At 39.2% G+C, this 22052-nt stretch overlaps 1 protein-coding gene across 8 annotated transcripts in view; it reads right to left on the bottom strand.

The window, feature by feature from the left end:
• Positions 1-22052, bottom strand: part of LOC136873912 (transcriptional repressor CTCF) — a 393845-nt gene that overhangs the window by 88964 nt on the left and 282829 nt on the right. For all 8 annotated transcript variants that reach the window (XM_067147244.2, XM_067147245.2, XM_067147243.2 and 5 more), the window contains one exon: positions 7451-7591. In XM_067147244.2, coding sequence (XP_067003345.1) covers positions 7451-7591 — 141 coding nt within the window. The remainder of the gene's footprint in view (positions 1-7450; positions 7592-22052) is intronic.

Here is a 22052-nt window from a genome sequence, read left to right as displayed (position 1 = left end):
AAAATGTACATTCCGAAGAAGAAAGCTCGTTTCGGGATGGAATCTTTTAAATTATGTGAGGCTAAAACAGGATATGTGTGGAATATCCTGTGGTACACAGGCAAGGAAACTGAGCTAGTAAATGAGGTTTGTGGAGTAAAATTTTCTCAGTATACAAAGCCCTCGAAAGTAGTGTTTGCTCTAGCCGAACCTCTTCTAAATAAGGGATATCTCATAGCTCTAGACAATTATTACAGTAGCCCGGAACTCTTCGATCAGCTCAATGAGTTTCAGACAGACGCTGTCGGCACTGTAAAATCTAACAGAAAAAATCTTCCGAAGGACGTCATGGGGAAAAAGCTGAAAAAACGGGAGGTGGCTTTTGCCTATAAAAACAAACTCATGGCCTTGAAGTGGAAAGACAAGAGAGACGTCTGCATGCTGAGTAGTATTAATGACGCGGAAATGCGCGCTGTTCTAAACAAGAGAGGAGAAACCAAAGAGAAGCCGGTCGTATGTATTGAGTACAATGACTCAATGGGAGGGGTGGACTTATCGGACCAATGTATCGTGCCATACAGTATGGCGAGAAAAAGAATGAAGAAATATTACCACAAGATTTTTAGACACCTACTGGATATAACAGTGCTCAATGCTTTTGTGATATACAAGAAACACGGCGGTAAATTCACTCAGCTGGAGTTTCGTATTCAAATTGTGCAGAAACTATTTCAGAAGTATGCGAACGCTACCCCTAACGCAGCCTTGCCAATTCGATCAGTGAGACCCGCACCCGTTGACTTGTCAACTCGATTCTCGGGAAGGCATTTTCCAGATTTCAATCCAGCCTCGAAATCAAGACTGCACGCAAATAAGAGATGCGTTGTTTGCGTGGCGAAAGGCCAGCGGCGGGACACTCAGTATTGTTGTGTAGTATGCAATGTCGCTTTGTGCCCCTCTCCTTGCTTCAGGCTATACCATACAGTTGAAGTATGAGCATTGAAAATATGCCAGCGAGTCTCAGGTTCCATACTCGGGGAATCTGAGAAGATCGTAGTCTACACTCGGTGACCGCTGTACATTCTGCGTGCCGGCAACTATCAGTGACCATCCTGAAATAGTTCTTTTCAATTTTTTCTCCAGTCATTTGTTATAGCTATTGTGTGTAAATAATTAGTGCAAATAGTGTTGAACAGTGTAGTGTAATTTTGTGTAATGTGGTGACAAAATTGTGATGAATGAACTCATGGATTACTCGCTGCCCTCTTCAATGGCAAGTTATAGGCCTACGTGGTGAGTAAATTTTTCTATTTTATTTCAGGAAAATGTGATATTTGAGTGAATGTGTCTGTATTATTTGGAGTATATGATACTTTTTTATTTGTGCGTTACGCATTTCAACTTTGAATTAATATAAGCAACACAAATAATACTCCGAATCGGAGTAAATATGAAATGGCACATAAGCAATTTTTGCACTGACACTGGATGAATTGAAAAATCGTTTTAATTGTAAATAATAACACAATTTACACCGCAACGTATAATTTTATGCTAATTTTAACATAATATAATATTTAAGCGGGTGTAGGTTGGCAAAAACTATTTCTTTTCTAAAGAAAAAATTTACTGAAAATGATTCCCCACTATGCAGGAATTCCTCTTTTATGACCTCCCCACTTAACGGGTTAAAGCTCACTTTACATCATGATGCTACGCGAATCTATCGGTGTGTATTTTAAGCGTTAATGGTAACATGGTGCTTAATCTTCTACAAGCAAGAGTGAATTTTCAATAAACCAGACTGAATGCTTATTTCTACATTTTTAAGCTTCACTATTTTTTTTTTTTAAATCAACTTAAACTGGCATTTAGACTTGTTTTCTCCCCTCACAGTTAAAAAGTTATAACACCCTTTTGGATTCCTTCCTTATGGGATCCTGCAAGTAAATTTTGGATTTGACCTTGTACCATTCTATAGTTTAATATGGTACATAAGTATTATATAGATGGAACTTTTCTGCTATTTAACAAGCACGTTAAGGTTGACAATACGGACCAAATATGAAATTTATAACTTGTAACAATATGGTTATTTATGGACACGTCTGTGATATTGAACATTTTGCCTTTTTGGAAAAATCTTTTTCCGTGCTTGTACCTATCTTTATACCAAAATTAAAGATATGTATTCACTATAAAATCAGTCCAATAATAATAATAATAATAATAATAATAATAATAATAATAATAATAATAATAATAATAATAATAATAATAATAATAATAATAATAATAATAATAATAACAATAATAATAATAATAATAATAATAATAATAATAATAATAATGCTTAAAATTAAAATCCTATTTAAAAATATATAAGCACTTGAAGGATGAGAGCTTAAATAGTGAACTAATATATGGTACTGTATCATACTTCAATCAGGAAATCCAAAACTCCAAATTTCTTTTAGAATTCAAAGTTTTAGCAAGATTTTTCTTTCTCTTGCAAAATTTTCCATTTTAGAATTAAAAGGTTCTGAATGCTGGCCCAACAATATACCTTTACTTCCAATTATATCAAATTGTTTTCTGTAACATACTGTTCAGAAAGTTAAATTCTGCTATCAGAATGATTGATTTTCGTATTTCTCTATCACTACCTAGGTTTTAAGTGCATATACAGTCGACTCTCAATAATTTGACACTCATTAATTTGAATCTCTCAATAATTTGAAGTTTTCTCCTTGTCCCTTGAAAAATACTCGATAAATTGAAGTTGTAGGAATGGCATCTTACTCGCTGACATTCTATAATTTGAAGTTGGGCTTCCCTACTCTCCATAATTTGAAGTCGGTGATTACAGTATGTATTGTTATCGTGCACAGACCTGTCATTTGTTTACATCAATAATGAGATGTATGAGCGAGTTTGCAGTCATGAGTCTTCTTTCAAACGTTAAAGTGTGGTACAGTATGGTAACGTTTGATTTGTGTAATTTTTAAGCATCACAATGAGTTCAAGAAAGAACAAGTGTCTTTCCATAAGCGAAAAAAGCGTGTGATTCAAGCTGTGGAGGATGGACAATTAAAAAAACAAATCGCCAAACAGTTCGGTATTTTACCATCAACATTGTCGATGATTTTGAAAAATAAAGATCGCGTCACCGGAAGTGCCTTAAGTGCGAGTAGAAAAAGGTCACATCAGGGTGAATTTCCCCGTCAGTGTAGAGGACAAAACGTTCCCCTGGGCAGTTTCATGTTGAAGGAAAAAGCCAAGTCTTTTGTGTAGTCTCTCGGGATTAAAGGATTTGCAGCAAGTGAGGGGTGGCTTTCAAATTTCAAAAACCGACATGCAATCTATTTTTAAAAGATCTGCGGAGCGAGCGCCAGCGTGGATAGTTCCATTTGTTCCGAATGGATTGACGAACTAAATGAACTTTTGAATGGCTATGACCCAAGGAACATACTCAACACAGACGAAACAGGGCTTTTTTATAAATGTCTTCCTGATTGCACCCTGATGTTCAAAGACGAGAAGTGTCATGGAGGGAAACTGAGCAAGGAAAGAATAACTGTCCTTCTAGCATGTAACATGGACGGATCTCAGAAGTTGAAACCACTCATTATAGCGAAATCTGCCAAACAACGCTGCTTCAAAGGAATAAAATCGTTGCCCATAGCTTATCGGTCAAACAAAAAAGCATGGATGACAACAGAGTTGTTTAATGAATGGCTGACCTCGGTTAACAGCGACATGAAAAAGGAAAAAACACAAAATCTTGCATAATGCACCGTGCATAATAACCCACCACCATTAAACTACACGACATCAAGATTGCAACCATTAGACCAAGGCATTATTCAAAATTTAAAAACTCTCTACCCCAGGAAAATTGTTTCTCTTGTGCTGGATAGCATCGAAAAAGGTGAGAAGGCGAACATAACAGTTTTGACCGCCATAATCATGATTGATAAGGTCTGGAAAAATGTCAACCAAAAACATGAAACAGTCATCAGAGCCGCCAAAATTTACAAATTTTGACTCAGGATGGGGACTTCTACCTAACTGTGGAGAGTTAACGTTTGAGGATTACGTTCAAGTTGATGATGACATTGGTGTCCACGGTGCCCTAACCGATGCTGAACTGTTGCATTTAGCCTCACTGGATGAGGACAAGGAAGAAAACGAAGAATAACCACCAATTCCAGTCACATTGAGCGAGGCAAGGACAGCTCTTACTACCCTACGCTCCTATGCCCTCAGAACGGACACAAGTGACGAGTTCTTCTCAGCTCTCACCACTATCGAAAATTCATTGGACCATGATGGATGGAAGTCGCTCACTCAAAAGAAAATTACGGACCTTTTTTCAAAATGAACATTTCTGTATGAACATTCAAATGAACATTTCTCTATGAACATTCAAATGAACATTTCTGTATGAACATTTCATAATTGTACAAATGTTGTGAAAGAAATGAGTAAGTATAAGTGAAACTCTTGTTTATTTGAATTTTTCCTTCCCTCCCTCTTGGTTACTTGAACTCCTATTATTTTGAACTCTCGGTAAATTGAACCTTTTCTCTGGTCCCTTGAGTTTCAAATTATCGAGAGTCGACTGTACCATTTAAGACATGAACATCATTTCCTTAACCCGGTATATTTTTGTCCCATAGAACAGAGTTCTGTAAGAGTGTGTTATGAAATTATATTCATCATCATCACCATCATCATCATCATCATCATCATCATCATCATCATCATCAGTTTTCCACTCCAGTTGCCCGGGTGTGGTTTACGAGTTCTCTCCACTTCTATCAGTCCATGTACCACTCTTCTCTCAAGACGACATCCCAGCTGACTCCTCTTGTTCCTATGTCCTCTTTCACTTGGTCCAGCCATCTCTTCCTAGGTCTTCCTACCGGTCGTTTTCCGGCCATGACTGTGTGTAGCCATTGTTTTGCAGTCCTTCCATCGACCATTCGTTTGACATGGGCAAACCATTTCAAACGGGCCCTTGTCACTTTTTCTTCATTCCTTTCGCTTTCCATTTTACTTCACTTAATCCCACGATGTTGAGTTTTCATCTCTCCATTAGGTCAATCAATTCATTTTCCTTCCCAATCATTGTTAAAATATGTATTGTTCCAAATCGGGTTTTGTTTTCTGATCTAACACTTGCACAAACATCAGCATTACCATCATAGTGCGCAACTGTAGTCACAGACTTGTCAATTCCATTTCCATTTTTAAACTTCCACCCGAGGCTTGTATTGTAGTTGAAAGCCAAGTACAAATTTACTCATCTGCTGACCTGCTAAGCCTAATGCATATGAGGATTTTCTTTTGGGGTTTACTCCCTTAGCCTTTGAAGATATCTCTTCTCCACAAGGCAATGGTTTCCTCTTTTAATTTTCCCCGGAGAGGAAGGGTTGCCTCATCCACCATCTTTGCCATTCCGCAGGTCTCCTTCTCTGCCTAAGATGCTGTTCAGGTCTTCACCCGTAACCCTGGGCATGGGTTCCACATTATACCCCGTAAGACTAGGTTCCTGCCTGAACTTAGCTTTCCTTCACACCAGTTTACTGATGTGGGGATACCCACTCCCGCAATGTGGATGCGCCAGACAAGAATTACTCAAGTGAAGGATAGGGAAGATGACCGTATCTCCAGTGAGTCGGGTTAATGGTTGTGTATGATGCTACAACCAAAATGTATGATGTAAATGATCACAAACTTAATTCTATATAACTTCAGTGAAGTAGTGTTTATCGATAATACCACTAGTAACATAAATATTTGAGAATTAAATTTTAGGCCTTCTGAACTACCATTTCACTCAGCGTGAATAACATGATTTATAGCCTAGATTGTAGTGGCTCATTCCCCGACTTTACATACCGATAAACAGAGACGTGGATGATCTGCCTAGTCAATACCATGTGTTAATTTTCCCTTAACCTTTCTCCTTAACATTATGTCTCTCTGTACGGAAAAGTAAAACGTCCATTTCCTTGTTACTATGGGCACGAAAATGAAAATCCACAGCCTATTTCTAGTCATTCGACCAGGTCAGGAATGGAATGAATTAAGCCCCCATCTAGCGGCGAGGATAGAAATTGTGCCGGCTGCCGAAGTCTGTCCCACTCCTTTGGGACAATGATTAATGAATGACAGATGAAATGAAATGAAATATAGGAGAGTGTTGCTGGAATGAAATAAGACAGGGAAATAATAGTAGTAGTAGTAGTAGTAGTAGTAGTAGTAGTAGTAGTAGTACCAGGAGTACACCTTCTCTGTCCAGTTAAACTGTGTGCCTTCTATAAGGCCATCTATATTATTGAACTTGAACTAATGTAACGCAAGATACTAGGGTTTGCAACTGTTGGATGTCTCTACCATCGGCTTAAAAGCCCCCTGTGGCGGGATTAAGGACAATTAATTCTTAAGGAAAGTTAATTTTCAGAGGTGGCTAACCTTAGTTTTGAAGATGGTTTTGTTCTTGTGTCAAGGTTGTCAACGCATCTCCTCCTCCCCCCACCTCCTCCCCAAATCCCCTGTATCTATCAACCAATTAGGAATATTGTAAATATTTTCTAAAATTCTAATCATCTAAAATTCTTAACACTCTTTTGGAATTTAATGTTTCTCATTTAATCACCCTGGCGTAGAATAGGCTTGACCTCCGTATTTGGGCCATAAGCCCATTTAGGGTTTAAAAAATTTCTAGAATGAGTGTAAGTGTCTCGCCTCCCAACCTACTGCTCATGGCCTTTTAAAAGGCCATTTAGAATGGCACTCAATGACCCTGTTTATTTTGTAATTGTTTATAGACCAGTGTGTAACAAACTGTCAAGCGATAAATAGGCCCACATTAAGGCAAAGATGAGTAAATACTTTAATGCAGAACAACCTACGGGTTGTCAGTGCATTATTAAAAACTTATGCCTCTCGGAGAGACTGGACTGTATTAATTTTGAAGCTCAGACTCATAGACTATGTAAGTTAGTGGAGCAAATATGCTCTTATAAAATAGTGTATCTGTTTCAGAGCTATAATGCTCATTCCTTGTATGTTATCGTGTTAATAATTCTACAGAGTTCTGTACCTGTTTTTGGACTTTAAGTCTCTGTTATTAGAGCCGACGAGCTCATTATTATATTGTTACTGTTTATTCAGATCTTCTATTTATCAAATTTTGCAGTTAAAAAAGAAGGAAAGAAAGAAAAAAATTTCAAAATTTAGTGCTTTAACTTATGCTCTGATCACCTCCTTGTCCGCCCATTCACCCCGGCACCTTCTTGCACATCTGTGTTCCACAATATTCCCGTAACAATAATAATAATAATAATAATAATAATAATAATAATAATAATAATAATAATTAGACAAACTACTTAATACCTGTAACCCATATGTTTTCTTCAAGTTCAAATATTTTATAAAATCTGGAAGAGACACTTACCTGATCACACTGATCACACTGATAGGGTTTCTGATCTGTATGTATCAACATGTGGGACTCCAAGTGCCTCTGTGATATTGATGCATAAGGACAGAGGTCACATTTGAAGCATTTCTCACCTTCATGCGATTTGTTATGAATCTAAGGAGTAAAAGTTTAAAGAAAATTAGTATTTTACACAATTATGATGTATATATTTCAGAAGATAGTGAAAATACAGTAAAACAGTGATGAACTTTGTTCCATACAGAAATACAGAAATGTGTAAGTACAGAAGATATTATAAGTAAAATTTTGTAAACAATATAAATTTATTAAGGATGATCTGTGTGTTTAATAGAAAAATTGTATAACAGAATACTGTTATTTTACGAAAATGTTTTTCTTTATAATTTAAAATTTAGTGCTTCAGAACAATGTATTTTTGTGTACCATTTGCCACCAAGGTAGGCACCTCATTTGTAAATGAAGTATTTTAATTTGAAATATGGACATAATATAGAAATCAGAAACTTAATAACATTGCAAAAAACAGGAACAAAACTTTTAAAAACGTAAAAAATCTTTTTTAAATATTTTATTTCGTTAGGGCCATCTATGGACCATGGTGCTTGTGTTTTAGTTGTTTCTTGATGTCATCGTTGTTGTTTGCCACAATTGGTGTTCTTAGCGGTTGGTTTGGCAGCTGTTTTCTTGTTGGTACCTCGAGCTTTCCTGATGGCCCAGTAGTCCTTCATTTTCCATCTAAATTCAATCTTACGTTCCTCAGACCATTTCCTGGTCTCGTCTTTTGGTCTATGGGTAACTTCTGTGAGGGATGTTACAAAGGGTTTAGTTTTAAGAGTTGTACGATAGTTACTCCGATCAGCTATGTCGTTTTGATTTATATGGAGTTCCGAAAGGTCCTTCTCCACTTGCTTCATCCACACGAATCCAGTAGCTTTGCCCTTGTTAGCAGCCTTGAAGATCCTATGGGATAACCTATTTGAGTCCATTCTGGATAGGTGTCCGTAAAAAGCCAGTCGCCTTCTTCTGATAGCATCTATGAGATTTTCTTGGTGTTTATATAGCTCACGATTTGGTTGATACCATCGGCTTCCATCTGGTAAAATTCTTGGTCCCACTATCCGTCTCACAAACTTTCTTTCTTGTACCTCAAGGGCTCTTAGTGGGGTCTTCTTAGTTAAATATAGACACTCAGCTGCATAGAGGGACTGAAGGTCTGATTACTGCATTGTAGTGTCTTAGTTTGACATTCATCGACAGATTTTTTGAAGCATATAGCTTTCTACAGGCATGGTAAGCCGTATCTAGTTTGAGTCTCCTGTGTTCAAGAGCCATTGTTTCGCTGAGGTCCTCTGAGAACCATTCCCCAAGGTACTTCACACTTTTGACTCTCTTGATGTAGATATTATCACTGACTCTCATCTTTCCAGGGGCATCTTTGATGTTAGTAACAAACTCGGTCTTTCCTATGTTGATCAAAAGACCCGTTTTAGCCGCTATTGAGTGCAGTGTTTGGAGCTGAGTAGTAGCCTCCTGTATGTCATTTGCCAATAAAGTCAGATCATCTGCAAAGGCTGGCATGGTACCCTTAGGTTGTCGGCTTTAATCCCCATCCGTAATCCAGTGTTCTCTGGAAGGAATCTCATCCACTCTCTAATGATCTTTTCCAGAACGCAATTAAATAATATGCACGAGATGCCATCTCCTTGTCTCACCCCTGTTTTAATGGCGAAACTCTCCGAGAGTTGTCCTCTAAACTTTACTCTGGCTGTGGTATTGTGCAAGGTGGCTTGCACCAGCCTACTGATCTTGTCGTTAAGTCCTAGTTCTTTTAATGTCTTATAAAGAGTAATTCTGTCTACTGAGTCGTATGCTTTCTGGAAGTCGACAAATATAGCTACCCATTGTCGGGCTCTTGACTTGCTGTATTGAAGGATGGTCTTCAGATTTTGTACCTGCTCGGTACAGGACCTCGATGCTCTGAACCCTGCTTGATATTCTCGTAACTCTTTATCCAACTGTCCAAATCTTTTACTTTAAAAAAATCAATGAATTCAGTATTTTCTCTGATTGCATAAGAAAGGCCCTTAATTTGTGCTTCTGTTTCATCCAGCAACATACTACTAAAGAAAAAAATATTCTATAGTAGCCAGTTACACCATCATTTATTTCCTGAGTTATTACCTGGTTCTTCTGCTATGAGAAATTCAATAAAGATCTGAATAAATGTGATTTCTCAGCATTCTTGAGTTTTTATCACAAGGGAATGGTACCTTCCTATGCTACTGTAGATACTGTTATCGTTGGTTGGAGAACCAAAGGATATGAATTACAGAGAAGGGTATCAGAAATGTTGATATATGAAATTTAAGGTGCAATGGTCAACAGGTGGAGAGACACTACAGTCATATTCATGAGCACTATGATTTTCCTTATATATACACACTAGCAAGATACCCGTGCTTCGCTACGGTATTATACTGAAATTTATAATTGAATGCTTATTGTTGTAGATATATAATCCGCCGAATTCGCGATCTGACTCGTTTTCTAATAGATTACGGTAAGTTTCCTCCCATTTTTCAATCTTTCTTGCCAGCAATCGATTTCGTACTTCCCGGGCTAGGTCCAGGTATTCCACCCGGTCAGTTGGGCCCCTAAATCTTTGCCATCTTTTCCTATAAGCATATTAAATATGGATCAAATCCTTCAGGAGATTTGGCGTGGTCTCTTCTTGGGTGCCTTGGCGGTACTGAACCCGCGGCCGGACTGGGTTCTTAGTCATTACCCGTCCAGGACCCGTTTCCAGCGGGATCCACACATTTGACGACGGTCCAGAACATTATTATTATTATTATTATTATTATTATAATAGAAGTTCTGGACCCCACAGGACGATGCAAGACCGCTACTTGGCGGTAACTTACATCTGCTGCCATTGTCATTGTTGACAATGTGACCAGCACCATTGTCGCGCGTAGGCAAGTGTGCAGGATTTCTGGCGATACGAATGACGTACTCCCGTGCATTATTGGCCTTATTATAGAAGTGAACAATTGGACGGTCAATCTCTTTCCTATGGTTTATTTCAAATGTGTTTAAATTTTTATTTATATGCCAGGAGAATCTACTGTAATCTAAGAACGTTCTCCGATGGAAAAGATGGTTCTTGAAAACGAACCCAGGAAAGATTAGAAATGATCGGTTTATGATCAGAATAAGTACATTGAAAATCTACAGCCTGTTTCCAGTCATTCGACAGGGTCAGGACTGGAATGAATAAAGCCCCCCTCTAGCGGCAACAATAGGAATTGTTCCGGCTGCCGAAGCCTGTCGCACTTCTCTGGGGCAATGATTAATAAATGACAAATGAAATGAATTGGACAGTGTTGCTGGAATGAATGATGACAGGGAAAACCGGAGAATCCGGAGAAAAACCTGTCCCTCCTCCGTTTTGTCGAGCACGTATGTCACATGGAGTGACCGGGATTTGAACCACGGAAATCAGCTGTGAGAGGCCGGCGCGCTGCCGCCTGAGCAACGGAGGCTCCTTGTAAGTACATTGCGAACAGTAAAATCAATTGGTCTCCCCTCCTTTTACACCCCACAGCCGTTAAGTTTATTTACCCCCCCCCCCCCCAAAAGAATGAAAAGATGGCATGCTTCTTTATGTTTAAAGGAGATTCCAAACACCAATGTTGTCACGTCTATTACCTTCAGTTTTGAGATATAAGTATACCCATAAAAATAATTCACTTTTTTCACTTCCTTTCAAACTCCTCCCCTCCCCCTAAGTGAATTTTCTGGCAAAAAATACTTGTTTCTTTAATAGTAAAGGATCTTCTAAATACCAAATATCATGACTGTAACTTCTTTAGTTTTTGACTTATGCGTCTTCACAAAAGGAATTCAACTCCTTTTCACCCCCCCCCCCCCCAAGATGGTTTCCCCAACAAAACAAGTTTTTCTTTGTTTTTAAAGGAGATCCAAATACCAATTTTCACGTTTGTAACAACTTTAGTTTTTATTAGCTTATGTATTCTCGTACAAATAAGTCAATTAATTTTTCAATTCTTTAACTCTCCCCCCCCCCCCCATTGGATTTTCGGAGAATACGCGTTTCTTTATTTTTAAAGCAGATTCCAAATACCAAATTTCACGTTTGTAACATCTTCATTTTTGAGATATCAGTAGCTTAATTAAAAGAATTCAACACCATTTTCAGTCATTACTAACTACCCCCTCCACCCAAGTGGTATTTCCGAAAACTAAAAGTACACGTTTCTTTATTTTTAATAGAGCAAAAAATACCATTTTTCACTTCTGTAACATGTTAAGTTTTTTGAGATATACTGTAGAAATTCTCATTTTAAAATTTCACTCCTTTTTAGTTCCCCTTAAGTGGAGTTTCCAAAAAAAAATCACCTATGTTTCTTTACATTTACAGGAGATTCCAAATACTTACTTTTTACGTCTGTAACATTTTAGGTTTCTCAGATATTCTGTAGATATAGTCTTTCAAAAAATTCACCCCAATTTGTCACTCCTGTTTAACCGCCATTAATTGGATTTTCCAAAAACAAAAAATACGTGTTTCTTTATTTTTAAAGGAGATCCCATATAAAAATTTTGAGTTCTGTAATATCTTCAGTTTCTGAGATATATTTATCCTCATTAAAGGCATTCAACCTATTGTTCACCCTTTTAACCCCTCCTATTGGGATTCACGGAAAACAAAAAACACGTGTTCCTTTATTTTTAAAGGAGATTCTAAATACCAATTTTTACATCTCTAAAAACATTTAAAGTTTTAAGATGTAGACACACTCATTTTAAAAATTCACGCCCCCCCCCCATTATTAGGATTTTCCAAAAACGAAAAAATACCTGTTTCTTTATTTGTAAAGTAGATCCCAAATACGAATTTCAGGTCTGTAATATCTTCAGGTTCGGAAATATAAGTAGCCTCATTAAAGGCATTCAACCCCTTTTTCACCCTTTTCCACCCTTCCTATTGGGATTTTCCGAAAACAAAACAATACATGTTTCTTTATTTTTAAAGGAGATTCTAAATACAAATTATTACATCTATAAACTTTAGAAGTTTTGAGATATAGATACACTCATTTTAAAAATTCTCTTCCTTTTCACCCCCATTAATTGGATTTTCCAAAAACCAAAAAATATGTGTTTCTTTATTTTTAAAGGAGATCTCAAACACCAATTTTCAGGTCTGTAATATATTCATGTTCTGAAATATAAGTAGCCCCATTTAAGGCATTTAACCCATTTTTCACCCTTTTCCACCCTTCCTATTGGGATTTTCCGAAAACAAAAAATACGTGTTTCTTTATTTTTAATGAAGATTCTAAATACCAATGTTTACATCTGTAAACTTTCAAAGTTTTGAGATATAGATACACTAATTTTAAAAATTCACCCCCCTTTTCACCCTTCTATTAATTGGATTTTCCAAAAACAAAAAAATACATGTTTCTTTATTTTTAAAAGAGATCAATAGTACCAATTTTCAGGTCTGTAATATGTTCAGTTTCTGAGATATAAGTACCGGTATCCTCATTAAAGGCATTCAACCACTATTTCACCCTTTTTCACCCCTCCCATTGGGATTTTCCGAAAACAAAAAATACGTGTTTCCTTATTTTTAAAGAAGATTCTAAATACCAATTTTTATATCTGTAAACCTTTAAAGTTTTGAGATATAGGTACACTTATTTTAAAATTTCACCCTCCTTTTCACCCCCTTAGAGACGGAATATCCAAAAATCCTCTCTTAGCGAGCACCTACATCTTATTATGAATGTATCCTCAAAATTTCATTTCTTTATGTCCAGTAGTTTTGGCTCGTCGGTCGGTCGGTCGGTCGGTCAGGACAAGTTACTTTATATATATAGATATATAATGAGTGTTATGCTGTCAAGAGTCAGGTCAGAAGAAATCCTGCTACTGTATGTGATAGCACATGGTACGACCTGCAACTGCCTGGCCAAGGGTTGGGTGGTCAGTACCAAACCTGACAACCTAAGGGTGAACCAACGGCTACAGGTGGAAGAGTTCCCCTTAGGAGGTTTATTGAAGCCTTTGTGTAGGAAATGAAACAAATTCATCAATGAAATACCGCCTTGCAAGTGTGGCAGAGGACTGTTAAAGGCTAAGGAAGAAAAACTCCAAAACAAAAATATTCAGAGATAGGCCTAGCAAAGTCAGTTGGATGAGTACTGTGCAAATTACTTTCAACCAAAGAACGAGCCTCAGAATAAAAAATTAGTCAACTGAAGAGCAAACTTCTAGTACGATGGGTGAGCCCTGTTTTTGCAGAGCTCCACACGTAGGTCTATGAAGACCCTTTGTGCCCCTTGAACGGGTTTGCCTAGTCCAGACCTAGTGCTCCTATAAAGGATACTAGTGTCCGGATTCTGGCGTTCCTGATGTCCTCCAGGCTCACAAAATGTGAGCCCAGGTATCGATGTCTAGTGCTTGCAAAAGCCTCGCACTGACATAACACATGCGCGGAGGTCTCCTCCTCCTTGCCGCATCTTCTACACATCGGATCCTGGGTGATTTTCATGATGTGTAGGTGTCTCTGTAAGGTATTGTGGCCTGTTAACAGTCCAACTACCATTCTCATTCTGGTCCTATTCAAATTCATTAGGACCTTTTTATAGCTTTGACTAGGCCCTTTGATAAGTTCACGTGCCTGTCTTGCTATAGTTAACCTCTTCCAAATATCTAGGTGAGACTGGTTTATCCATTGGGATATTGCCAGTCTCACACTTCGGAGTGACACTCCCAGGAAGGGCTCTGGTCCTGTGAAGGAACCCATTGAGCCCTGTTTCGCTAGTTTGTCAGCTTCTTCATTTCCACTGATTCCTGTGTGCCCAGGAACCCATAATAAGGTAACTGAGCTAAACTCACACAGCTGATCTAACATCCTTTGGCATTCCCATACCAGTTTTGATGTTGTTTTAACTGCACATAGTGCTTTTAACGCTGCCTGGCTATCACTACATATAGTGATGTGTCTTCTGTGTCCAGGCATTTTCCATATATTTAAAGCACAGGCTAGTATTGCGTATACTTCAGCCTGGAAAACAGTAGCATATTTACCCATAGGAAGGGAGAGCCTTGTCTTAGGCCCCCAGACCCCGGCGCCTGTGCCCGCCTCCGTCCGCGAGCCATCTGTGTACCATGTACAGCCCCCAGACTTAAGACGGGCCCCAGCATCCGCGGCCCACTCCTCCCTTGTGGGTATCACCACTGTGAATTTATAATTCAAATTAAAGCTAGGCTTCATCAGATCCCCGATCATCATTGTCATAGGGCAAGTCTGGTGAAGCCTTGTAAGAATAGAGGCATGACCTCTATTCGGGTTTTTGAAGGACCATCCTCCGAGTGACCAAAGGCGATAGGCACTCATTCCCGCTATTACCTTAACATATAAATGTAAGGGGGGAAAACCTAGGATGGCCTCCATTGCACATAATGGTGTAGTATCCAGTGCCCCTGTTATTCCTAGACACGCAAGTCTTTGGACACTGTTTAACTTGGTGCTCACAGTTTTACTCTCTGAGCCTGGCCACCAGACTATAGATACATAGGTGATCGTGGGCCGTACAATGGAGATATAGAGCCACTGGACCACCCTAGGTCTTAGGCCCCAAGTCTTCCCGACGGCCCTGCGACAGGCCCACATAATCTTGCGAGCCTTATCCACCTTATGATCTATATGTTTCTTCCAACTCAGTCTTGCCTCAAGGATTACCCCTAGGTACTTAACCGAGGTTGTCTTAACTAATTTTTTTCCGAATAGGAAAGGCTCTGACAGTCCGTCTAGCCTGCTCCTCCTGGTAAATACCACGAGCTCCGTCTTATCGGGATTAACCGACAAGTCTGTCTCGTGACACCATCTTTCCACCCTACGTAGAGAGCTCTGTACGAGTTCGGAAACCGTACTGGGGAAATTTCCTACCGCCATCAGGCTTATGTCGTCTGCATAGCCTTGGGCGTATATTCCTCCAACATTTAACCTGGTAAGTAGTTCGTCCACTACCAGACACCATAATGTTGGTGATAATACTCCTCCCTGTGGACACCCCCTGTCTATATTAGCTCTCAACATTACAGCGTTGAGAGTAAACAGAACTTGACGGCCCTGCAGTGAGGCCATAATCCATTTTATGAGCATACTGCTCACTCCTCTTCTCTCTAGACTACGTTCTATGGAGCCCAAAGATGTATAATTAAAGGCCCCTTCTATATCTAGGAATACAACCATAGCAAGTTGTTGCTGATCCAAGGCACTCTCCAGCCTAGAAACCAGCTGGTGTAGTGCCGTCTCAACCGACTTCCCTGGTTGATATGCATGTTGATGAGAATGCAGGGGAAAGTCTCTTAATACTTTCTCCCTGATATGTCTATCCACCAGTCTTTCCAAGGTCTTAAGTAAAAAAGACGTTAGACTAATGGGTCTATAATCCTTAGGTCTAGTATATGAAGACCTTCCGGGTTTAGGTATAAATACCACCTTCGCCTGACGCCACAAGGAGTACACGTACCCCATAGTGAGACAGGCTCTAAAGATTCTGACCAGGTATGGTATAAGGACCCCCCCCCCCGCCTCCTGAAGAAGCGCCGGGAAGATCCCATCCACACCTGGGCTTTTGTAAGGGGCAAAGGATTCTAATGCCCACTTAACCCTTCTTGGGGTAACAATCTCTGCGGCTTCCCTCCAGCCACTTTTATCGGGTCTGAAGGATCCGCTCGATTCTACCTCACTATTCGTGAATACCGAACCTGGAAAGTGGGCATCAAGCAGTAAGCTCAGGGTCTCCCCCTCTGTGGATGTGTATCCACCAGAAGGAGTCTCCAATGAGCCCAGCCTTGCCCTTCTATCCAAGGTTAAAATTTTATGAAGCCTTGCCGCTTCATGTTGACTTTCAATGGAGTCACAAAATTGTCTCCAAGATTTCCTAGAAGCCTTCTTGACTTCTGACTTGTACCTTCTTTGTGATTCTTTGTAAGAATCTAGGCTTTCTTGATCCTGAAGTTCCCTGTATTTATTCCAGAGCCTTCGTGTATTTCTCCTCAGGTGTTCAAGATAACTATTCCACTTGAAGCTTCCTGTTACTCTTTTTGCCTTAACAATAGGGCAGTTTAATTCATAAGAGGTAACCAGTGTCCGTGTGAGAAAACTCACACTGAGCTCCAGCTCCTCTTTGTTTTTAATTATATTTGAGGGTCCTCCCTCCAGTCCCCTCCTCACGTCCTCCCTAAAAGATATCCAATCGGTTCGTCTAGGGTTTCTGTAAGACGGGATCTCGATGGAGCCCTCCATATAAAACACAATGTGTCTATGATCTGACAAGGAAGGCTCCAGAGAGACCTTCCAGTCTTTAAATTCCTGCATGATTCCCATGGAACCCAGGGTAAGATCTATGATCCCTTCGCTCCTATTATTAATGAAGGTAGGGGTATCACCAATATTCATGATCTCAAGATCAGTTGTACATAGAAATTCTATGAGGTGCTCTCCCCTTCGGTTTGTATTTTTACTTCCCCAAATGCTATGATGAGCATTGGCATCACATCCTACTACGAGGTTTAATCCTTGTTTCCTACAGTATATCACCAGTCTCTTGAACTCCTCCGGCGGGGGTGGAGATTCAGAGTCTCCTGGGAAATATGCAGAACAGACAACCAAGTCTCTTGGCTGTCCGCCCTCTTCATATCTCATTAGGACTGCTACTAGGTCTCTAACCTTTGGAAATAACCATGACTCTAATGAGTCCGAAACTCATCCAAACAGTATAAGAAGAAACAACAGAAGGAGACAAAATAGAAAATCCAGCCTCAGAGTTGCTACCTTAACCCTTTTAGTAACAGTCATTTATAAGTAGTGTATGTGTAGAATACCAGGCTTCTTATTATTATCTTATTATTGAGGATTTGCCTCTGAAACTGTTACTTATCATAGAAAAGGAGTTGCTTTTCATGTTTACAAAGTAATATATTACATTACATTAACACTACAACATTTTTAAAAAATTAATGATTATCAAAATAAAAACTGAAAAGTCAAAATTGAGAGAAAGAAACATAATTAAAAATTCTACATTAATGAATATTATTGTCTGTAGCTACTTGCTCTTGGTTTACATTTCATTATCTTAGGCACTATAGTTTTTAAATTTTTTAAAATCACTATACACTATACAAATGTACACATTTCATTGTGGTTCACTTTAGAGCACCTGTGACAGACAATGCAGACACCATGAAGCATACACTTGGAATAGGCAGTTTGTGGTGTTTTTACTGGGCGTCCATCTTCTTTGCTGCATACAATGCACCTTTTCAATAACCTGCCATCTAGGTTTCACCACAAATTCCCCTTCCCTTGATGGATGAAGCTTGGGTAAGACATTGTTTATTAGGTTTTTCTCCTGGATCCATTCCTTTTCAATTATAGAGGAAATGAACTTGAGCTGTATCATAACATTACTCAAAGTATTTTCTTTATAAATCAGGTAGGAATTCAGCACCATACACGCAAAAATCCAAAACACAACTTCCTTCCAATATTTTAGTGTTAGGCACTCATCGCAGTACGTGTACAGCATCATGTCAGATACATCCACTCCTCCCCCCATGGACAAATGGCCTCTTTACTTCAATCTGCTGTCCTTGATACCTCTTGACTGTTGTTTTAGTGTGTGTTGTTTAGGATGCAGAGAAAAGAACCACAGAATTTTTCTGCGACTTTTTTCTCCCAGCACCCAGCAACCCCAGATTCAGAGAAAAGTTCACCAAACCATTGAGCTAAGAAAATGAAAGTTATCTTGTTTGTTGACGATATATGCTTGTGGGGAGACTCTAAAGAAGACCTTCAAGAACAAATAAACTCCTGGACAGGAGCTGCTAAAGAATATGGATTCATCTTCAGCCAAGAGAAAAGTGAGATTATGGTCATGAAAAGATATGGACAACCAGTGGGACACATTGAAATGAAGGGGAAACAGCTACAGATAAACCATCAATTCAAATATCTTGGAAGTGTTATCTCTGATACTGGTTCTATAGACAAGGAAATTTCCCACAGAATTCAGACAGGTAGCAACTTCTACAAAAGAGTAAAAGACATAATATGGAACAAGAAAATACCAACAAAATGTAAAAGAGTCATATATGAAACCTATTACGTACCAAACCAGACCTGGACATGGACCATGAGAAATAAAGATGTTAGTAGAATCCAGGCAACTGAAATGAGATTTGTCCGTAGCATGAACGGTAAAACACGGAGGAACAGAGTTCGTAATGAGAAAATCAGCAAGCAGGCCCAAGTTGTAAGACTGCAGGACAGAATAATAGTGCAGCGACTGAGATGGTATGGACATATGCGACACATGGGAGATCACAAATTACCAAAAAGACCAAGAGGGCGACCAAGACTCAGGTACAAGGACATGGTGAAGATTGAAACTGAACAGTGAGGACGTACTTTGGAAAGCATCAGATAAGGAGAGAAGTTCAGAGACCGAAACTGGTGGAGAAACCTCGTTCGCCGACCCATTGCTTAAGATGGAACGACATAGGATATGTATGTATGACCCAGCAACAAGAAGCTCAATAGACTGAAAATATTTCTCAGACCTACACCAAATTTCCCTTTCAGTCCCTGTGGAATATCTTTTCTGTTGCATATGAGAGCGCCTGTAAGGTAAGTGCCATTTTCAAATAGATACCCTGCCTGAGGAATGATTGTAAAAACTGTTGTCCGCAAAAACATGGTAGCCTTTCTTCAAATAGCTTCCCCACAACCTGCAATGTATGAAGTACTACACGTCCGAAACCAAGTTTCTTAATTTTCTCTTTGCCTACATCACTCTTTGCCCCTTTGTAGCAATAAAACCCAGAAGAGTAATCATCCAAAACTTAATGCCCCACTTATGATGCTTCTTATTAGGGACGTACTACATCAGAGATGAGTGACATTTCGTGACCACTAACGATTCATCTACACTTCCATGCTGATGAAGTGTATAGTGAAACTGGGACAGTCTATTGCCATGATCAACAATTGGCTGATTTTTTTTTTTTTTTTTTATCAGCCTCTGGGCTGATGACCTGACAGACAGACACAAGTTGTTTTACGTCACACCGGCACTGATAGGTCTTGTGGCGACAATGGGGCAGGAAAAAACGAGGAGTGGGAAGGAAGCAGGCGTGGCCTTAATTAAGGTACAGCCTCAGCATTTGCCTGGAGTGAAAATAGGAAACCACAGAAAACCGTCTTCAGGGCTGCCGACAGTGGGGTTCGAACCCACTATCGCCCGAATACTGGAAACTGGCCGCACTTAAGTGACTGCTGCTATTGAGCTCGATGGCTCAAATCTTGTGCATATATCATATTTAGGGTGGCCGGGTGGAAAGAGGATATTATAGTCAATAAGGTGGAAAAAATTCAGAATTCACTGAAATCTATTGCAGGAAAACATGGTACTGAACCAATGAATCTGTCTTACACGGCCAACACTGTCTTTACTTCTATCGTTCTTCGGATCAGATTTGTAACATTCACTAATGACAATATCACAAGATTTATGGTACTGTAGAATGTCAGTGCTACACCCACTTCCTGTCTCTGAAATAACATCACCAACATCATTATTACATCTGACTCGATACAGTCTTCATCAGCAGAGATTCTATTAATATATTCAGCTAAATCATCATTCTGCAACACATCCTGCGTAGCAGAGGCCATTTTCCTACTCGCAGCCTTGTAGTGTACAAAATATGGGGTGTTTTGACTGCCATATCTCTGTAAATAAAGCGATTAGCACGATAGTTATGGTAGATTTAGAAAATACAGGCTTCACAGATTCTAGATCATCTCCTTTGTGCTGCTATCTGACAGAAAACTAAGAACTACAAGCATATACAAAACTGCTGACGTAAGGAGCACTATTGTGTTCGTGGCAATTTTCACTAGGTCACCAAGGAACGCTTTTGCACTATCTGGTATTTTAAGAATTAAACATATTAACAATGACCGAAAATGTAACGATATAACAGATATGATCAAGCATAGACAAATTAACATCTTGGGTCCAAGTTAGTCAAAGTGGAAGGGATCTTATTTGTAATGAGAAAACAAGTGTGAAATGTAAACTTTACATCGGAACAAACAAGATACTGAAGTTCGCATGGAGCACAACTTTTAATTTTTTTTTCTGCTAGTGGTTTTACGTCGCACCGACACAGACAGGTCTTATGGCGATGATGGGATAAGAAAGGCCTAGGAGTTGGAAGGAAGCAGCCGTGGCCTTAATTAAGGTACAGCCTCAGCAATTGCCTGGTGTGAAAATGATAATCCACAGAAAACCATCTTCAGAGCTGCCAACAGTGGGATTTGAACCCACTATCTCCCGGATGCAAGCTCACAGCCACGCGCCTCTAACCGCACAGCCAACTCGCCCGGTACTTCTAATTTAAGGAAGCATATACGGGTAGGTACATATATATATATATATATATATATTTGCAAACATTGCTCCAAGGAAAATTAGCCATTTTGTTTTGTGTTTTGGAACAAAATGTGGGTATAGAAGTGTGGTCCATAATTTTTGACATTAAATAGGTATTTGACAATGTGCCCATTTACATCTCGTAGACAGCTTTCAAAATGGAGCCGAGTGAAGGTATGGCCCGTCTGATCTATAAGATGCAAGGAATAGATATCTAATGCGATATTATATGAAGGCCATACACGTCACGGAACGGTCATATATTGAAGGCACTACGGACAGTGGACTGTCAAATGAATTTTTTTTATGAAAAAAAAATAAAAGACAACGGATTGTTAAAAAACTCCATCTTAAAAATTTTCATCGGAGGGTGAAGACGCAATTGGCAAACATGCTAAGTAATTTGAAGAAGACGGAAAAATTTAGTAGAAGTACTTGAGAAAAAGGGATCGTCGTAGTAAAGAAACGACGTAATTCACCAGCCGACGAAAGAAAGCCGATTAAAAAAAAATAGGCAAGATACGATGAAATATGCGTGGGAGGATCTCGACAGTAATTGAGCTACATTCCACAAGGAAGAAGCAAGTGAAACCTAGGAGAAAGATTCTCATACGGGAAGAAGACTATCTGAATTTAGTTTCAAAAGAAGAACAATTTTTTTCGACATTTGCGGGAAGCAGCCGATATAGATATATATACGCAGAACTTAAACCCGACGAAATTAAATTCACCTCTGAGAGCAGCAAAGGAAATAATAATTGAGGAATTATTATCGCCGAATGGAACATACCATGGCTATTTACTGCTCTGAAATCTGCATTTTTGTTGCTAACAGAAGTAGCATGATGATGGCTTGCTAAATACGCATGATGGACTGAGCTGGGGGAGCAGTACATCCTTACCGGAAGACCAACCCACGATGAGGAAGGCAATGGGAAACCAGACCACTAACACATGAGGAAGGCAATGGGAAACCAGACCACCAACCCATGATGAGGAAGGCAATGGGAAACCAGTTGACCAACCCATGATGAGGAGGCCGAGGA

This window comes from Anabrus simplex, chromosome 5 (genome assembly GCF_040414725.1).
Source record: "Anabrus simplex isolate iqAnaSimp1 chromosome 5, ASM4041472v1, whole genome shotgun sequence".
Taxonomy (NCBI): Eukaryota; Metazoa; Arthropoda; class Insecta; order Orthoptera; family Tettigoniidae; genus Anabrus; species Anabrus simplex.
This window is presented reverse-complemented; position numbering and strand designations above follow the sequence as displayed.